The 15,046-nt window shown below is 43.9% G+C and overlaps 1 protein-coding gene across 4 annotated transcripts in view; it reads right to left on the bottom strand.

Annotated features, from left to right (window-relative positions):
• PPARGC1A (PPARG coactivator 1 alpha) overlaps window positions 1-15,046 on the bottom strand; it is a 604,317-nt gene that overhangs the window by 300,218 nt on the left and 289,053 nt on the right. Inside the window, exon 1 of one of the 4 annotated variants that reach the window (XM_060278953.1) lies at window positions 4,723-4,990. The exons of the other annotated variants lie outside the window; for them this stretch is intronic. Coding sequence (XP_060134936.1) covers window positions 4,723-4,803 — 81 coding nt within the window. The 5' untranslated portion in view covers window positions 4,804-4,990. Of the gene's footprint in view, window positions 1-4,722; window positions 4,991-15,046 lie in introns of those variants that run through there. 4 annotated transcript variants of the gene reach the window in all.

The raw sequence follows: 15,046 nt of genomic DNA, 5'->3' as shown, positions 1-15,046 counted from the left end.
GGAGTGCTGGCGTGCTCTGGTCCATGGGGTCACGAAGAGTCGGACACTAAATGACTAAACAACAACAACAACAACTGTAAAAGGGAAAAGCAACTTTTCAAAATAACTGAATGGCTGAAACCTACAAAACAAAAGTTTATCCAGTGTGTTCGTGCTGTAATTAATTATCCAAAATGTATAATTAATATTTTAGATTTCATTTGTTTCTGTCATTCTCTATGGAAACCATTTTTAGAGTTACACAGAAACTAAGAAATGAACCAAGGGCACAAGTGGTCCAGAAGCAGATAACAAACTGAAACATGACCTGGGAAGAAAACTGCAAGTATTCGAGATCCCAGCATGTCAGCAGGAGAAATTGCTGCACTGACAAGCCACTGCGATTAGGATGTTTCTCATCTCTTGGGACTTTTTGACCTATATATTTTCCAATCCTATTTAGGTAAGTGATTCTCACATTTTGCATCATCTAGAGTCAGACTGACATATTTGGGGACTTTTAACAGAAATTGACCTTGTATGTGCAAGGTGGGAAGAAAAATATATTCTGCCTTTTTTGCCACCTGAAAAAGACACACATAGAGATGATAGAGAGAGAGAGAGAGAGAGAGAGAGAGAGAGAGAGAGAGAGAGAGAGAGAGAGAGAGAGATGAGAGAGAGAGAGAGAGAGAGAGAGAGAGAGATATGATAGATAGATGATAGATAGATGATAGATAGATGATAGATAGATAGATAGATAGATAGATGATAGATAGATAGATAGATAGATAGATAGATAGATAGATGATAGACAGACAGACAGACAGACAGACAGACAGACAGACAGACAGACAGACAGACAGACTAAAAATATTGGCCCAATAAGAGTTGTTTTGTGTCAGCTTGTGAAGTCAAACCACTGCAGTAGAAGCTCCAAAGTGGCCTCTCTGGAGCAAAGCCTGGGCAGTGTACATAGAGATCCTGGGATGCCCAGATGACAAGACCACCCTCTCGGCCTCGCTGATGTTGTCCAAAGGAAAGCAGAGCAATAGGTTTGGCACCAGCTTGGCTGCAGGTGTTGCCGGAAGGAGGCATACAAGGTGCCACCCAACCGTCTTAGGGACACCAACTCTGGATGTGTCTAGCGTTTACTCATTGTCCTTTCCTTCTCCCAGAGATATCCGCAGGGCAGTGGAGGTTTAGGATCAGAGTTTTCCTTCTCTCTCTAGAGCACATGTAGAAACCATCTTATTGACCACTGGACCCACTATTGGTCTTGTCTGCTCAATCTGCCGAAGACTGTCTTTGCATGCAGGGGAAGTCCCTAACTCAGCAAGGGTTTGAGACCCATTGGCTACCCTAACTTGGTTTAGCTGGCCATTCAAAGCTGTTTCCCAGGATGTGGCTGCTGTCTAGAGGCCACATCTAGGGGCCACAAGGGAGTGATGAGTGCAGGGTGGGGACCAAAGGTGGAAAAACGACCCCAGGAGGAGTATGATGTGCCCCCCAACAAGTACTACCCTTCCCCTAACACCCCATACGCATCAGATAATAACAAGAACTGCAACAATAGCAATAGTATCACCAGGAGCAGTCGATGAGGAGGGATGCTCCTGGCTGAGGAATCACTGCTGCTTACCAAGGGAGAGAGGAGGTCAGTGCTGTGAAAGCAATGGCAGTGCTGACCTACCTGCCACTCACCCCACTGTAAACAGTAGTAACTCTGTTGTCGCAAGGCTAGCTTTGCAGCTCCACCCCTCCTCACTGGTGTGGGATGGAACACTGGGGCAGACAAGTCACAACAGTTCCTAGAGTGTCCACTAACAGGAACTTACCTGGAGGGACACCTGATTAAGTTCCTGTTCCTAAAGACATGCAAATGAGATGGACTAGCTGGGACAAAAGCCCCTAGCCAGCAGTCATTTTCTCTCTCTTAGCCTTCTCTCCTTCGATGGGAACACATCTCCAGAGAATCTCCAGTTAGGATGGTTCTCCATCTTGGCCTGCAGCCAAGACAGAGACCAAATGGAGCCTTACTTTACCAAGTAGTCTCCACATGTATATAACTGTAACTTTTCTAAGCAAGCCTGCCTTTCTGAGATTATGCTGTTAACCCAGGATCAAACTGTGAGTAAACTCTATGCTATTTTATAAACACTGTGTTGTGTATTTCTTTTAAGAGGGACAAAGGGGACTTTGCCGGGAAGTATAATATTGTACAGGTTTTAGCAAACCTGAGCGCACACGCTTTGCTGCGCACAAAAAGGGGAATGTCACTCTGCTGATATTGGAAGCTTGCTAACACAAGCTTGGATAGGATCTATCTAATAATATATCCTAATCCACATCCCTAACATTCCCACAACTGGCCACTCCTATCCCCACTAAGAGATAGTGCTCTTAGGGTGCTTCTTATACATTATTTTAACAAGCTGGTATGGTGAATCAATACTATTTCAGTTGCGTGTGGGGGTGTGAAAGATGGTGTGGTGGCCTAAGGTTGCTTGGGGCTATCAAATAAGATAATAGAAGAAGCATGTTTTTTTAAAAAGAAAACTTCCCAGCTCCTGATCTTAACTGCTACATGACATCCCCATGTGTCATCCCATAATGCTCCAGTAATGCCCAAATCCAGTGCTCACATGGCATAGACTGATCACATGAGACGTACCGTGAACTGCCCCGAGATCTTCAGATGAAGGGCAGTAGACCAATTTAATAAATAAAAATATAATAAAATAAAATGCTGGCAAATGCCAGCCTGGTCCCCATCAGTGATATGTTGGTTAGTGGATTTAGATGGTACAGGATTGTCGTGAGATAAAACCACCAGTGAGAGGCAATTATCATGCTCCAGTAAGTTTTTTTAAAAAATCTCTGTATTTAGAGAATTCTTGCAATGCACGTGCTGTGCTGAAACCTGCCCTCCAATTTTGCAAAAGTTTTATTGCTTTGTGAAAGGTTTCCATTTTTTCTCTGCCTCATTTGGGGGGCACCCGAGAGTGTCTTTAGAATTATGGTTGGCTGGTGCAGGGATTAGGTCGTAAGAGAGGTGCTTCTTTATTCCTATCCAGTAAACATCTATTTAGTGCTCTGCAACCTCCTTGCCTGTTCACCCTGACCAGAAAAAGGCCCAGGGGATGTCTTCCTCTTGGGTATTAAAACCCAACTGGTGGAATGCAGTTCAGACTACTGGTGAAATGTTCTGTGGAAGTCATGGCACTCACAAGCACCTCTAAAGTAGAGCAAGTGTAACATCAACCCTGAACCCACCCACAAGAATTTCACCAAATCTGATCATTTTAAAACACCATTTCTTTTTTCATTAATGGATGGAGAATGGTTGGGGGGGGGGGGAGAGGACAGGATACATTTTCAGCACAGCACTAAAGAGCACTCTCTCAACAATTCTCAGAAGATGTGCCCTTGACCTCTAGGACACTGGTGCATGACCTTATATAAAGTGAAATCAAAACATTCATATATATATTTTTGATTATCCAAATCTCCAAGTAGCTAAAATCCACCAAGCATTTCTCTCACAGCACTATATGAACGTTAAGTTCTGTTCTCTGAATCATACCAAAGTGTTGGATGACCCGCCCCAGTACAACCAAGGTCATTCTGCAGTAGCACCGATTACTGTTATGGTTCTCTTTCTCAGTGTGAAATCGGGGGGGGGGAGAGATCTGGTACATTTGAAATATATACATTTCCTTCACGTGGGGAAGGGGGAGTATTTTGTCGTGTGTGGCAATCTTTACTAGCCCTGTACTTTTGAGCAATTTCTCGTGACAGAAAGAGATTGTGTTAGCACTTTATCAGAATCCGTTAACAACAGCAACCCCCCCAAAACACAGCTTGTGAGGAGTGCCAAAAGGAGGGAGAAACTACCGTGTGACATATCTCTTCAATATTGTTGATTGTCTAATTAAAATGCATCAGAGCAGGGGGGGGGGGAAAGTGCAGATATGCTGTGTAGGATGTAATGTAAAGAGCAATCAAAAGCCACTCAGTGGCGCTTAGCAGAGGATTTCATTTATCGGCTTACAAAATGGAAATATCTAATTCCGCAAAATCGAAAAACAGGTATTTCAGAGTGCAAACAGTACTGCCTTGCAATGCTCGCCTAAATGAAAACTGCCTTTGCCTTGAGGGAGGGAATGAATGTATGCAAACCTGCTATTAGCCCAGTATAATAAGGCAGGCATGTAGCATGCTTTAAAAGGAAGGGTCACATCATTAAATGAGGTTAAAAGAAAACAAAACAAAACTCATTGTTACAAATTACTGTGACACCATGGGAGCAAAAGGGTGACAGGTGTTGCTTTCTGTTTTTATAATGCAATAAACTTGCATCTACACAAGAAGAGAGAGGAAAAAGCCCCGTGCATTTCCTTTAACAGTGCAGAGAGCACACCTGCAGCTTGTTAATGCAAGTACCATTATTCAGGGAAGTATAAATTTAGAAATATCTACAGATTTTCAAAACCTTGCTTATTCTCACCCCACCCCCCTTGCAATTTGAACTAAACAGATTTGGAATCGCCTAGCCATTCTTCCCAAGACAATGAAAACATAATGATCGCTGATTCCCTGCGAATCTGCTTCCGCAAACTGCTGAGCTGCAAATCAAGGAAGCATATTTCATTTGTACTTAGCCGGCAAAGTTTAGAGATTACTGGCGCTTAAGACATAACAGCATACTTTCAAGCATTCACAGACACCTTTAATATCACTGACCTGCCAGCTAGGCTCCCGTCGTAGCCCTTTTATCCAGTCTTCCTCCAAGTCCTTATTCTCCCTCGTGCGTGTTTCATCCATAGCAGATGTGGCTTGAACAATCTCGATTGGCCACTGGCTGTTAGGCTCTCTTTGTAAGCCTTTTAACCACCGCAGCAGCAAAGTGCAGTTCGGAGGCAGGCTGTCATGAGGAAAATGTCATGCCTCAAAATGGTTTTTTTTCCCTTCTCCTTTTGACATGAAGAGCCTGCTTTCTGGGGGGTGGGGGGGGGGGGTGGGGAGAGCCACATCGCAAAAACGTGGGAGTGCTCTCCAACATGTGCTGAAAGGCCCCACAAGTGTGCCAGATCTATAGCTAGGGAGTTCATGACAGCTTAGCGGGGGGGGGGGGAGAGAGATTATATGGCAAATTTATAAATTAAAAAAACCCATGTGGATGCAAAAGGAGAATGTGATGCTAACAAAATAATTTCAAAGCATTTCCCCTGCCCCAGATTCTTAATAAAATACGATGGGGGTGGGAGAGAGAAGGGAGTCAATAAATAATCCATAAATAACTACAGAATCCGCTTATAGGATACTCAGTTTTGACAAGTATACATGATCCCATCATTCTGTCGCACTTTACAAGAAACAATACACAGAATATGGCTATTCAGATAGGAGCAGGCTATATTCTGATGACTGGAATCACCAAAGTTCTAGTTGCAGGTAGGTAGCCGTGTTGGTCTGAGTCGAAGCAAAAATAAAAAAATTCCTTCAGTAGCACCTTAAAGACCAACTAAGTTTTTATTTTGGTATGAGCTTTCGTGTGCATGCACACTTCGTCAGATACACTGAAACAGAATCCACCAAACCCTTATATATATTCAGAGGGTGGGGGTGATGGGAATGGGTGATGGGAGTGGTAAACCTGTAGATGGCTGTTAACGACTGCTGATGGCTGCAATTGGTCCTGGGGGGAAAAGCTTTCTTTAGCGCCTCAGCCCTTGTTTTTTCCCCCAAAATATTTGCATACCAAAATAAAAACTTAGTTGGTCTTTAAGGTGCTACTGAAGGAATTTTTTTTATTTTTGGAATCACCAAAGTTTACCCTCCACCCCAGTTGTTGATAGCCTCCAACATTTCTCCAATGGAAATAAAAAAAGGTAACGGATCTCCTGACAGTTAAGTCCAGTCGCAAATGACTCTGGGGTTGCGGCACTCATCTCACTTTACTGGCCGAAGGAGCCAACATTTGTCTGCAGAGAGTTTTTCCAGGTCATGTGGCCAGCATGACTAAGCCGCTTCTGGGGAACCAGAGCAGCGCACGGAAATGCTGTTAACCTTCCTGCCGGAGAAGTATATATTTATGTACTTGCACTTTTGGGGGTGCTTTAGAACTGCTGGGTTGGCAGGAGCAGGGACAGAGTAACGGGAGCTCACCCCGTCACGGGGATTTGAACATAGGGACATCCTATGCCATAGTAGTAGTAGAAATAATAATAATAATAATAATAATAATAATAATAATAATAATAATAATAATAATTTTATACCCTGCCCAACTGAATGGGTTGCCCTAGCCACTCTGGACAGCTTCAAACATGTATAAAACATAATGAAACATTAAACATTAAAAAAAACCTTCCCTATCCAGGGCTGCCTTCAGTTGTCTTCTAAACATTGCATAGTTGCTTATCTCTTTGCCTTATGGGTCGCATAACTCCACACCGTCCAACATTTCTTAGATGAAAATAGGGACATCCTAAGGGAAAGTGGGACATTCTAGAATCAAATCAGAAACCGAAGCGGCTTCTGTAAATCTGGGACTGTCCCTGGGAAATAGGAACACTTGGAAGGTCTAGTTGTTCCCCCAGCCACACTTTTTCTGTTTTGCGCAAAGTATATGGCTGCCATCCATTTGTGGGGAGAGGTGGGGAAGCAATAGCAATTTTAATACTGCAATTTTGAACTTCATTTTGTGTTTTGATGGTTTTTATTATATGCTGCATGTCACCCAGTGTATGTAACGTCCGTTGTTGGGTGACTAATAAATACAATAAATAAAAAGTACAGTAAATGACCTTTCCCCCTATTATTAATAAATACAGTAAGTATATGAGGAAAGTGGTGAATTCCTCAGCACACATATACAAGGGTTTCAGTGCATGCGCATCAATCAGGAGTGATTTCCATTTATTTACATGGAATAAAAGGTAAAGGGACCCCTGACCATTAGGTCCAGTCGTGACCAACTCTGGGGTTGCGGCGCTCATCTCGCATTATTGGCCGAGGGAGCCGGCGTACAGCTTCCAGGTCATGTGGCCAGCATGACAAAGCCGCTTCTGGCAAACCAGAGCAGCACATGGAAACATCGTTTACCTTCCCGCTGTAGCGGTTCCTATTTATCTACTTGCATTTTGATGTGCTTTCGAACTGCTAGGTTGGCAGGAGCTGGGACCAAGCAACGGGAGCTCACCCCGTCACAGGGATTCGAACCGCCGACCTTCTGATTGGCAACCCCTAGGCTCAGTGGTTTAACCCACAGCGCCACCTGGGTCCCTTTTACATGGAATACAAATGCACAATTTCGGTATGTGGAGTAAAAGTACAGGACAAAAGAAGTGAATACACACAGAAGAAGGAGGAGGGTTAAATAGAAATCTGAACTAATTGAGGTCAGGCAAAGGGAAGTAAGCAGGGGTGAGAGGTAGAACCTGATCCTATATCTGAGAAGGGCAAGTAATAATGGAGTGAGTTAGGGTCAAAACCAAGGATTGGATGGAATCTGTCGCCGAGGAGTCCTCAGAACTACAACCATTGGCAATTTTAGATGTGAGACAAATTAAAGCTCTGCACTTTGGGCTCTTCTGGGGCTTTGCTTTTGGCAAAAGCACATCTGCATCGTGTGACACATATCACGACCAACCACAGCTTCAAAATAAATAAATAGGTTCCTGAAACAATGCATAATGTGGTCTAAAAAGCAAATTTTCCCTCTGCCAGAGCATGGTTTGACTTTAGATCTCAGGAACATGATAATCTGATACACGTACTGTATGGGGTACTTTATTTTTAGATCAAGAGAGCAAGCAGTACACCAATATGAACACAGGAAGAATACGATAGATAGATGATGATAGATAGATAGATAGATAGATAGATAGATAGATAGATAGATAGATAGATAGATGATAGATAGATAGATAGATAGATGATAGATAGACAGACGATAGACAGACGATAGACAGACAGACAGACAGACAGACACAATGAGACACACCAGACAAGCAAGCAACAGAAAGAGATAAGAAAGTTTGTGATCACGTTAGCTGTTTTCCAGATATGCTAACTTGGTAATGATGTTTCAAAAGTGGAGTTCTTCCTCACTGTAAGCCAGCCTGCAGACTTTGTTACACGGCAATATGGAGAATAAATAGAAATAAATCGAACGAGAGAATTGTTGGTTTCTCCATTGCTCATCGTGCAGAATAAACTATCTAGAGTTGATAGTATAGGGCTGGATTTGTGTTAATGAAGCCAATGATAGAATAAACATTCTCAACAAAATGAAGTCCAATAGCTTTTTAAAAAAATGTTTAAACCCCTTTTACTAGAATTAGCAGCACTTTGATGAAAAATTTATACAACTAGTGTTAATGGGCCTTAAGTTCCAATTAGGTAGGTTCACAGTTTTACTTGGGCTGGATTGTGCCAGCGTATCAGCCCCCAGCATACATTATTCCTCCACATGGAAGGCAAATACATAGATGTGGAAAAAAGTGGTGTGACCACACTGCAGGCCCCGCAGGAAGTGACACCCCAGGGGTGACACCCAGGGGTGACCCGCCCCCACCATATCCCCTTCCTCCACCCCTGCCAGAAAGATCGTGCCCAATGTGCTGCATACCCACCTGGCTCTGCCCCTCCCTCCCTCCCTCCCTCTGATTATTAGGCAAAGATGTGAAGGGGGATCTGGGCACTGCACAGCTGGAAGCCCTGCAAAATCAGGGTTCCTAATCACGGGGAGACGCCTGCAGCCAACTCCCGCTGCAAACCTTCATCTAACACAGGCTTCCTCAACCTCGGCCCTCCAGATGTTTTGAGACTACAGTTCCCATCACCCCTGACCACTGGTCCTATTAGCTAGGGATCATGGGAGTTGTAGGCCAAAAACACCTGGAGGGCCGAGGTTGAGGAAGCCTGATCTAACAGGAATGATGTCTGTGTTGGAGTGGCTTTGCTCTCTCTTATCCATACTTGCAAGGGGCTGGTTGAGTCAGAATGAGGACAATCCCAGGGAGGACTCCAGCGAAGGAGTGTCTCCACCCCCGTCGTTCTGCCCGGACACTGAGGTCCAGCGCCGAGGGCCTTCTGGCGGTTCCCTCGCTACGAGAAGCCAAGTTACAGGGAACCAGGCAGAGGGCTTTCTCGGTAGTGGCACCCACCCTGTGGAATGCCCTCCCACCAGAGGTCAAAGAGAACAGCAATTACCAGACCTTTAGAAGGCATCTCAAGGCAGGCCTGTTTAGGGAAGCTTTTAATGTTTGATTTCTGTATTTTAATGTTTTGTTGGAAGCCGCCCAGAGTGGCTGGGGAAACCCGGCCAGATGGGTGGGGTACAAATAATAAATTATATTATTGTTGTTGTTGTTGTTGTCCCCACCACCACAAAAAGTGAGGGAATTGGCCAGCAGAGATCTGGAGGCGGGGTGGGTGGGTGGTCCCCAGAGCAGAAGGTGTCCAATCTGCTCCTCCATCCCTGTCTTCCTCATAGCGAACCCGCCTGGCCCCTACATCCTCCTCCTGAATGGAAAGGTGAGCGAAAATGTCCTGATGCAGAAAGGGGCTGGCAGTGGTTCTGGCACCCAACAAGGGGAGGGGCCACTCTCTTTGCAAGAGTTGGAGACACCTCCCTCTCTGCCTCCCAGGTCCAGGAGGAGCCAGAAGAGAAAAGCACAGAGAGGGTACAGCATGTGCAGTATAATGAGTGCCTGCAGAAGTGCCCACCACGCAGACCCTTCTCTACTTATGTACTTACGGCTCTGAGTTAAATGGGACGTCTGCATTGTATAGTAATGAATAAGGGATTAGCAACGTGTATTGCCTGAAGTGTGTAAGGGGCTTATATACCGCCATAGCCTAACAATGAAAAGCTTAGGAAAGTAACTTTTGTGCATATATGGGCGACAGGACACTAATACATGAATAGGGCCATCATTGTTGCTTTCCAATCTATATGATAAATACAGATGGATACAAACAATCCTATTGAAAACTAGTCATGTTTTTGACATTCATGATTCCTAGATTTGTAATGCTCACCTTCAACCTTCCCTTAAGCTCTTTTCCAGCTCAGTTTTTTTTTAATCTAAGCCGGAGAAGAACTTATCCCAGTCACACAGGTGGTTGCTGCAGTGCTTATTGTGGAAGCAGAGAGGAAAATTTCTCTCCCATCATTATCTTCAGATAACCTGAAACAATTACAGTTTCCAAGGCTCCTGGCATCCAGATTACTACTACTCCAGGCACTGGGAATAGAAATAAAGTGGGATAGCAAGTGAAGAGGAGGAAAGAAGAGGAAGGGACCCCAACCTCCCACAATCCTGCTGTGGCCATAGCAACCACAACAGAGAAGATTAGACAGAGGCCTCCACCACTGGAATAAAAATAACAATATAGTGTTCACAGGAGAAAGGGCCAACAACTACAGATTTAGAACTGCAATTATAAACTGATTACCCAGTACTCCCCCCCCCCTAGGATCCTCCAGTTTCACTCATTTGATGAATCCAAGTTGAATTGAGGAACTTGGCCACCTCTACTGCAGGCCACTTCACAGATTATGTTTTTAAATGTCCTCTAATTTTAAAGCTCCAGCCGATTGAACAGACAAGACCAATGGTGGGTCCAGTGGTCAAGAAGGCAGTTTACTGCATGTGTTGTAGAAGGAAACGAGGCAGATAGGGCTCGTCAACCTGGGAAGGTAGCCCACGTAGGAGAAGAAAAACTCTGATCATAAACCTCTGCTGCCTTGCAGCTATACTCATTCATGAGAAAGGCTTCAGAAGTAAACACCGAGGAAAACTCCGTACCCACTGCCTTGAGAGACATCTTCAGGAAAAGAAAAGTCAAATCAAACCAAACCATAGCTGCCAAGTCTCCCGTATTCCCCAGGAAATCCCCATTTTTCCAGCTGTTCCTAGCTGAAAAAAACGGATTTTTTTGTTTTTTCCCGGTTTATTCTGGTGCGGCGGCCATTTTGGAACTGGGCGGAGCATGCTCAGAAGCGACTTTTGATGCTGCTCTGCCCAGTTCCAAAATGGCTGCAGTGCAACTTCTTGCGTGGCGGCCATTTTGGAACTGGGCAAAGCAGCATCAAAAGTCACTTCTGAGCATGCTCCGCCCAATTCCAAAATGGCGGCAGCGCTACTTCTGGTCTGCTACTTCCGGCCTGGTCCCTTATTTCTCCGACAGCAACTTGGCAGGTATGAATCAAATTTTATTGTGGTCAAAGACCAGACAGGAGAAGAAAAGGCAAAGAAGTAAATCCTACACAAGTTTGCTTGGATGGCTTCTTGTATGCCTCCTGCCAGCAACTCCTGCATTCAGGCTGGTGCCAAACGTATTGCTTCCTTTGGAGCACACCAGCAAGACTGGGTGAGGGGGTGGAGTCTTGTTGTCTGGGCAGCCCAGGACCTCCAAACATACCACCCAGAGAGGTCACAACAAACAATGCAGGAGGCAGAAGTTATGAGTTAGTGTTTTGACTTCCACCCCGGAGGTGCACTCCATTGTCTCTCAAGATGGACAGGTGCCAACAACGACAATTTTAAGTGTAAAGCTAAAGTCTCAGGGAATGATGACGGGTTGCAATTTCCTGGTGAGTGTACACTTAGTGGCAAACCCAGGCTCACGTCTGTGTAGCATGACAGTACATCTGATACATCTTGACTGAATGAGGGTTATCCAAGCCAAATGACAAACTGAACAGAAGGGGAACACTTAAGTTGGGGCCATAGGTTTCAGCAATTGTTTAAATCTATGGCACACTGGACTTCAAATATTTTCATGTAATTATTTCATGCTCTCTCTCTCTCTCTCTCTCTCTCTCAACAAAGGTGCTGTGCAAATTGTGCCGAATATGAAAACATTTATTGATGGAAATCAGCAAACTTTTTCACTCAAAGAGTGCTTGAATTATTTTGAAATGTGAGAGCCCGAAGCAAAGAAAACACATTAAAAAACATCATATGAAGGGAAACAGCAATTTCCCTCTTTCGAAGCTGTCACTTATTTGCCAAGAATCAAATCTAATTCAACGCAGTTAAAGAGGTTTCATATATCACTCAAATGTGTGCGTACACACCCAAGGAAAACAGATCTGCTTAGCAGTTGTTCTTTGCGGACAGTCTGAAGTTATATAATACAGTTTAATAATCACAATCACTAAAGATACCCAGGTTGGTGAGCCCTACAAACTTATTGGAACAGGGTTGCTGGAGAGTGATATAAAAGCTGCTGCTCAGAGGAAGGTATGAGTAATGAATAAGATATGTTATTTTATTTATGAAGCCAATTTGCAAACATATAATAAAACAGTTAAACATAGTTTTAAAATAGTGCAGAAATAACAGGCAGTGGGTTAAAAAACAATACAAAATGAACAGCCAGCTGGAAAAGCTTGTCAAACAAAAAAAAAAAGCCTTCAATTGCCTCCAGAAAGTACTAATACTAGGTGTTGGTCATATCTCTACGGGAATGCTGTTCCACAGAAAAGGGGGAGCCATATTAAAAGCCATGTTCAGTGTTCGTGGAGTGGGCTTCAGATAGCTCTTCTGCAGAAAGCAGTGAGCTACTGGGTATATAAGAGATAAGTAATCTGACAATGAGCTGTACGGGGCAGAAAGGCAGTCAGTGAGAGTCCTATAAACAAGATGTCAATGCACTATTCGCAGGCTCTGGACCAATCTCAATGGCAGCTCTACATAGAGCGCGCTCACTGGAAGGACAGATCCTGAAGCTGAGGCTCCAATACTTTGGCCACCTCATGAGAAGTGAAGACTCCCTGGAAAAGACCCTGATGTTGGGAAAGATGGAGGGCACAAGGAGAAGGGGACGACAGAGGATGAGATGGTTGGACAGTATCCAGTATACCCGAAGGAGCGTCTCCTCCCCCATCGTTCTGCCCGGACACTGAGGTCCAGCGCCGAGAGCCTTCTGGCGGTTCCCTCGCTACGAGAAGCCAAATGACAGGGAACCAGGCAGAGGGCCTTCTCAGTAGTGGCACCCACCCTGTGGAATGCCCTCCCATCAGAGGTCAAAGAGAATAAAAATTACCATACCTTTAGTAAGCATCTCAAGGCAGCCCTGTTTAGGGAAGCTTTTAATGTTTGATGGATTTCTGTATTTTAATATTCTGTTGGAAGCTGCCCAGAGTGGCTGGGGGAACCCGGCCAGATGGGTGGGGTATAAATAATAAATTATTATTATTATTATTCTCGAAGCTACGAACAGGAGTTTGACCAAACTGCAAGAGGCAGTGGAAGACAGGAGTGCCTGGCGTGCTATGGTCCATGGGGTCACGAAGAGTTGGACACGACTAAATGACTAAACAACAACATAGAGTGCACTGCAATAATCCAATGTATGGACAACTGTGGCCAAACTATTCTGATCCAGGAATGGCTGTCGTTGTCTTGCCACCAAAAGAAGTGCACCTCCAATGAGAGAGCTGGAACTAGGAGCTCCATCAGATGGCATATTCAGGCAGAGTGCAACCCTTTTAAAGGCAGGCAACTTCACGACTTATCAGACCCGGGTACCACTCCTTCACAACCCTTCATCTTGCCAGTATTCAATCTCAGTTTATCATCCCTCATCCAGCCCACCATTGCGTCCAGACACCATTCCAGGGCCATTTCAGCCATTTCCAATTCAGATGTTACGGAGATTAGGTATCAGCAGCTTATTGATGACAACTCTCTCCAAATTTCTTAATTCCGTTTTGAACAAATCTTCATGTATTTCAGAATGCAGTGGCAAGATTCCTAACAAGAGTGAGTGTTTTAATCACTTTACTCCATTGTTAACCAAGGTCACTGCCTAGCAGTTCATTTTCAAGGGGAACTCAAATTACTGGATTCATATTATCTTCTAAGTCCTAACTTATTTAGGACTGGCACCTAGAACTTCTGGCTCATCTTTTGAGGCAGGAAGACCCTTCTGAAAGCCCAAGCAACATCAGAAGTTGGTGGAGAAAGGATAAGGGCCTTCTCTGTTGCAGCGCGCAAAACACGAACCTCATTTATCTCCTTCAGCATTAGTTTTCTATTACCATTTAAATACATTTTTGCTTCAATTCTAGAGGCAGAAATGTAGTATTGTGAATTTATGGCTGCCTGTTTTGTTGTGTTTTTAAAGTATTACATTACACAACTGGCTTTCTGAATTTATGATGATAGCCACCTTGAGTGCTTCACTCTGAAGAGGAAAGGCAGGATAAATATATCTAAATAAAGAGAAATGTTGCCTGCTTAGGGCTTTAGCCTCTAGGTTACTATAGGTTACTCCACATATGACTTGGCAGAAAGCTTGTCCCAAGTTTCAGACTACTTTGAGGCATTTTATATGCACTCGAGTTATAATTTTTACTTAGTACAGTGTGGCACTCAGGAGGTTATTACATTTAAATAAATAAATATACTGCCCTTCATCCAAAGATCACAGGACCATTTACAGCATAGCAACACAAAATACGTAACATAATATTTAAAAACAATATGCCCCCCCCCCAGAGGCACATTTAAAAGGCTATAGATCATAGGAGCAAACTCTTGGGGGTTGAGGTCCCTTCAGCCCCCCTCCCCAATAAAATATTTGAGGGTTCCAGGGGGGGTCAAAGTTGATGGGCATCGTCATTCAAATGGTGTGCAACAAAAGGAGAGAAGGGGGGAATGGCATGGGATAGAGTGTGCAAGGGTGGGAGTGGGGTGAAAACTTTTTATAAAATACCAACTAAAGGACGGTTTTTGACGTTTGAGAAATGGCAAGGATTAAAGATTAAGGATTAAGGATTACGGACCTGGTGGTGGTGGTGAGGGAATTGTTACCCAGGAGAGGGAGGGGAAAAATAAAAGAATGATCTGTGAAAATTTATGTGAAATAAGGATATTCTTTAGGGAGTAAATAGAGGATATTCTTTAGGGAGTAAATAGAGGCTAAAGGATCTAATTGGAAGAAGTTAAAAGGAATTTAAAGCTTAAAGTTTAAAAGAAATAGGATTCTATGAAGAATATGAAATTGTTGAGTAATTTTTACATGTAATAAGATTGCTGCGAAT

Source organism: Zootoca vivipara, chromosome 9 (genome assembly GCF_963506605.1).
Source record: "Zootoca vivipara chromosome 9, rZooViv1.1, whole genome shotgun sequence".
NCBI lineage: Eukaryota > Metazoa > Chordata > Lepidosauria > Squamata > Lacertidae > Zootoca > Zootoca vivipara.
The sequence above is the reverse complement of the archived record's forward strand: the minus strand, read 5'-3'. Positions and strand labels throughout refer to the sequence as shown.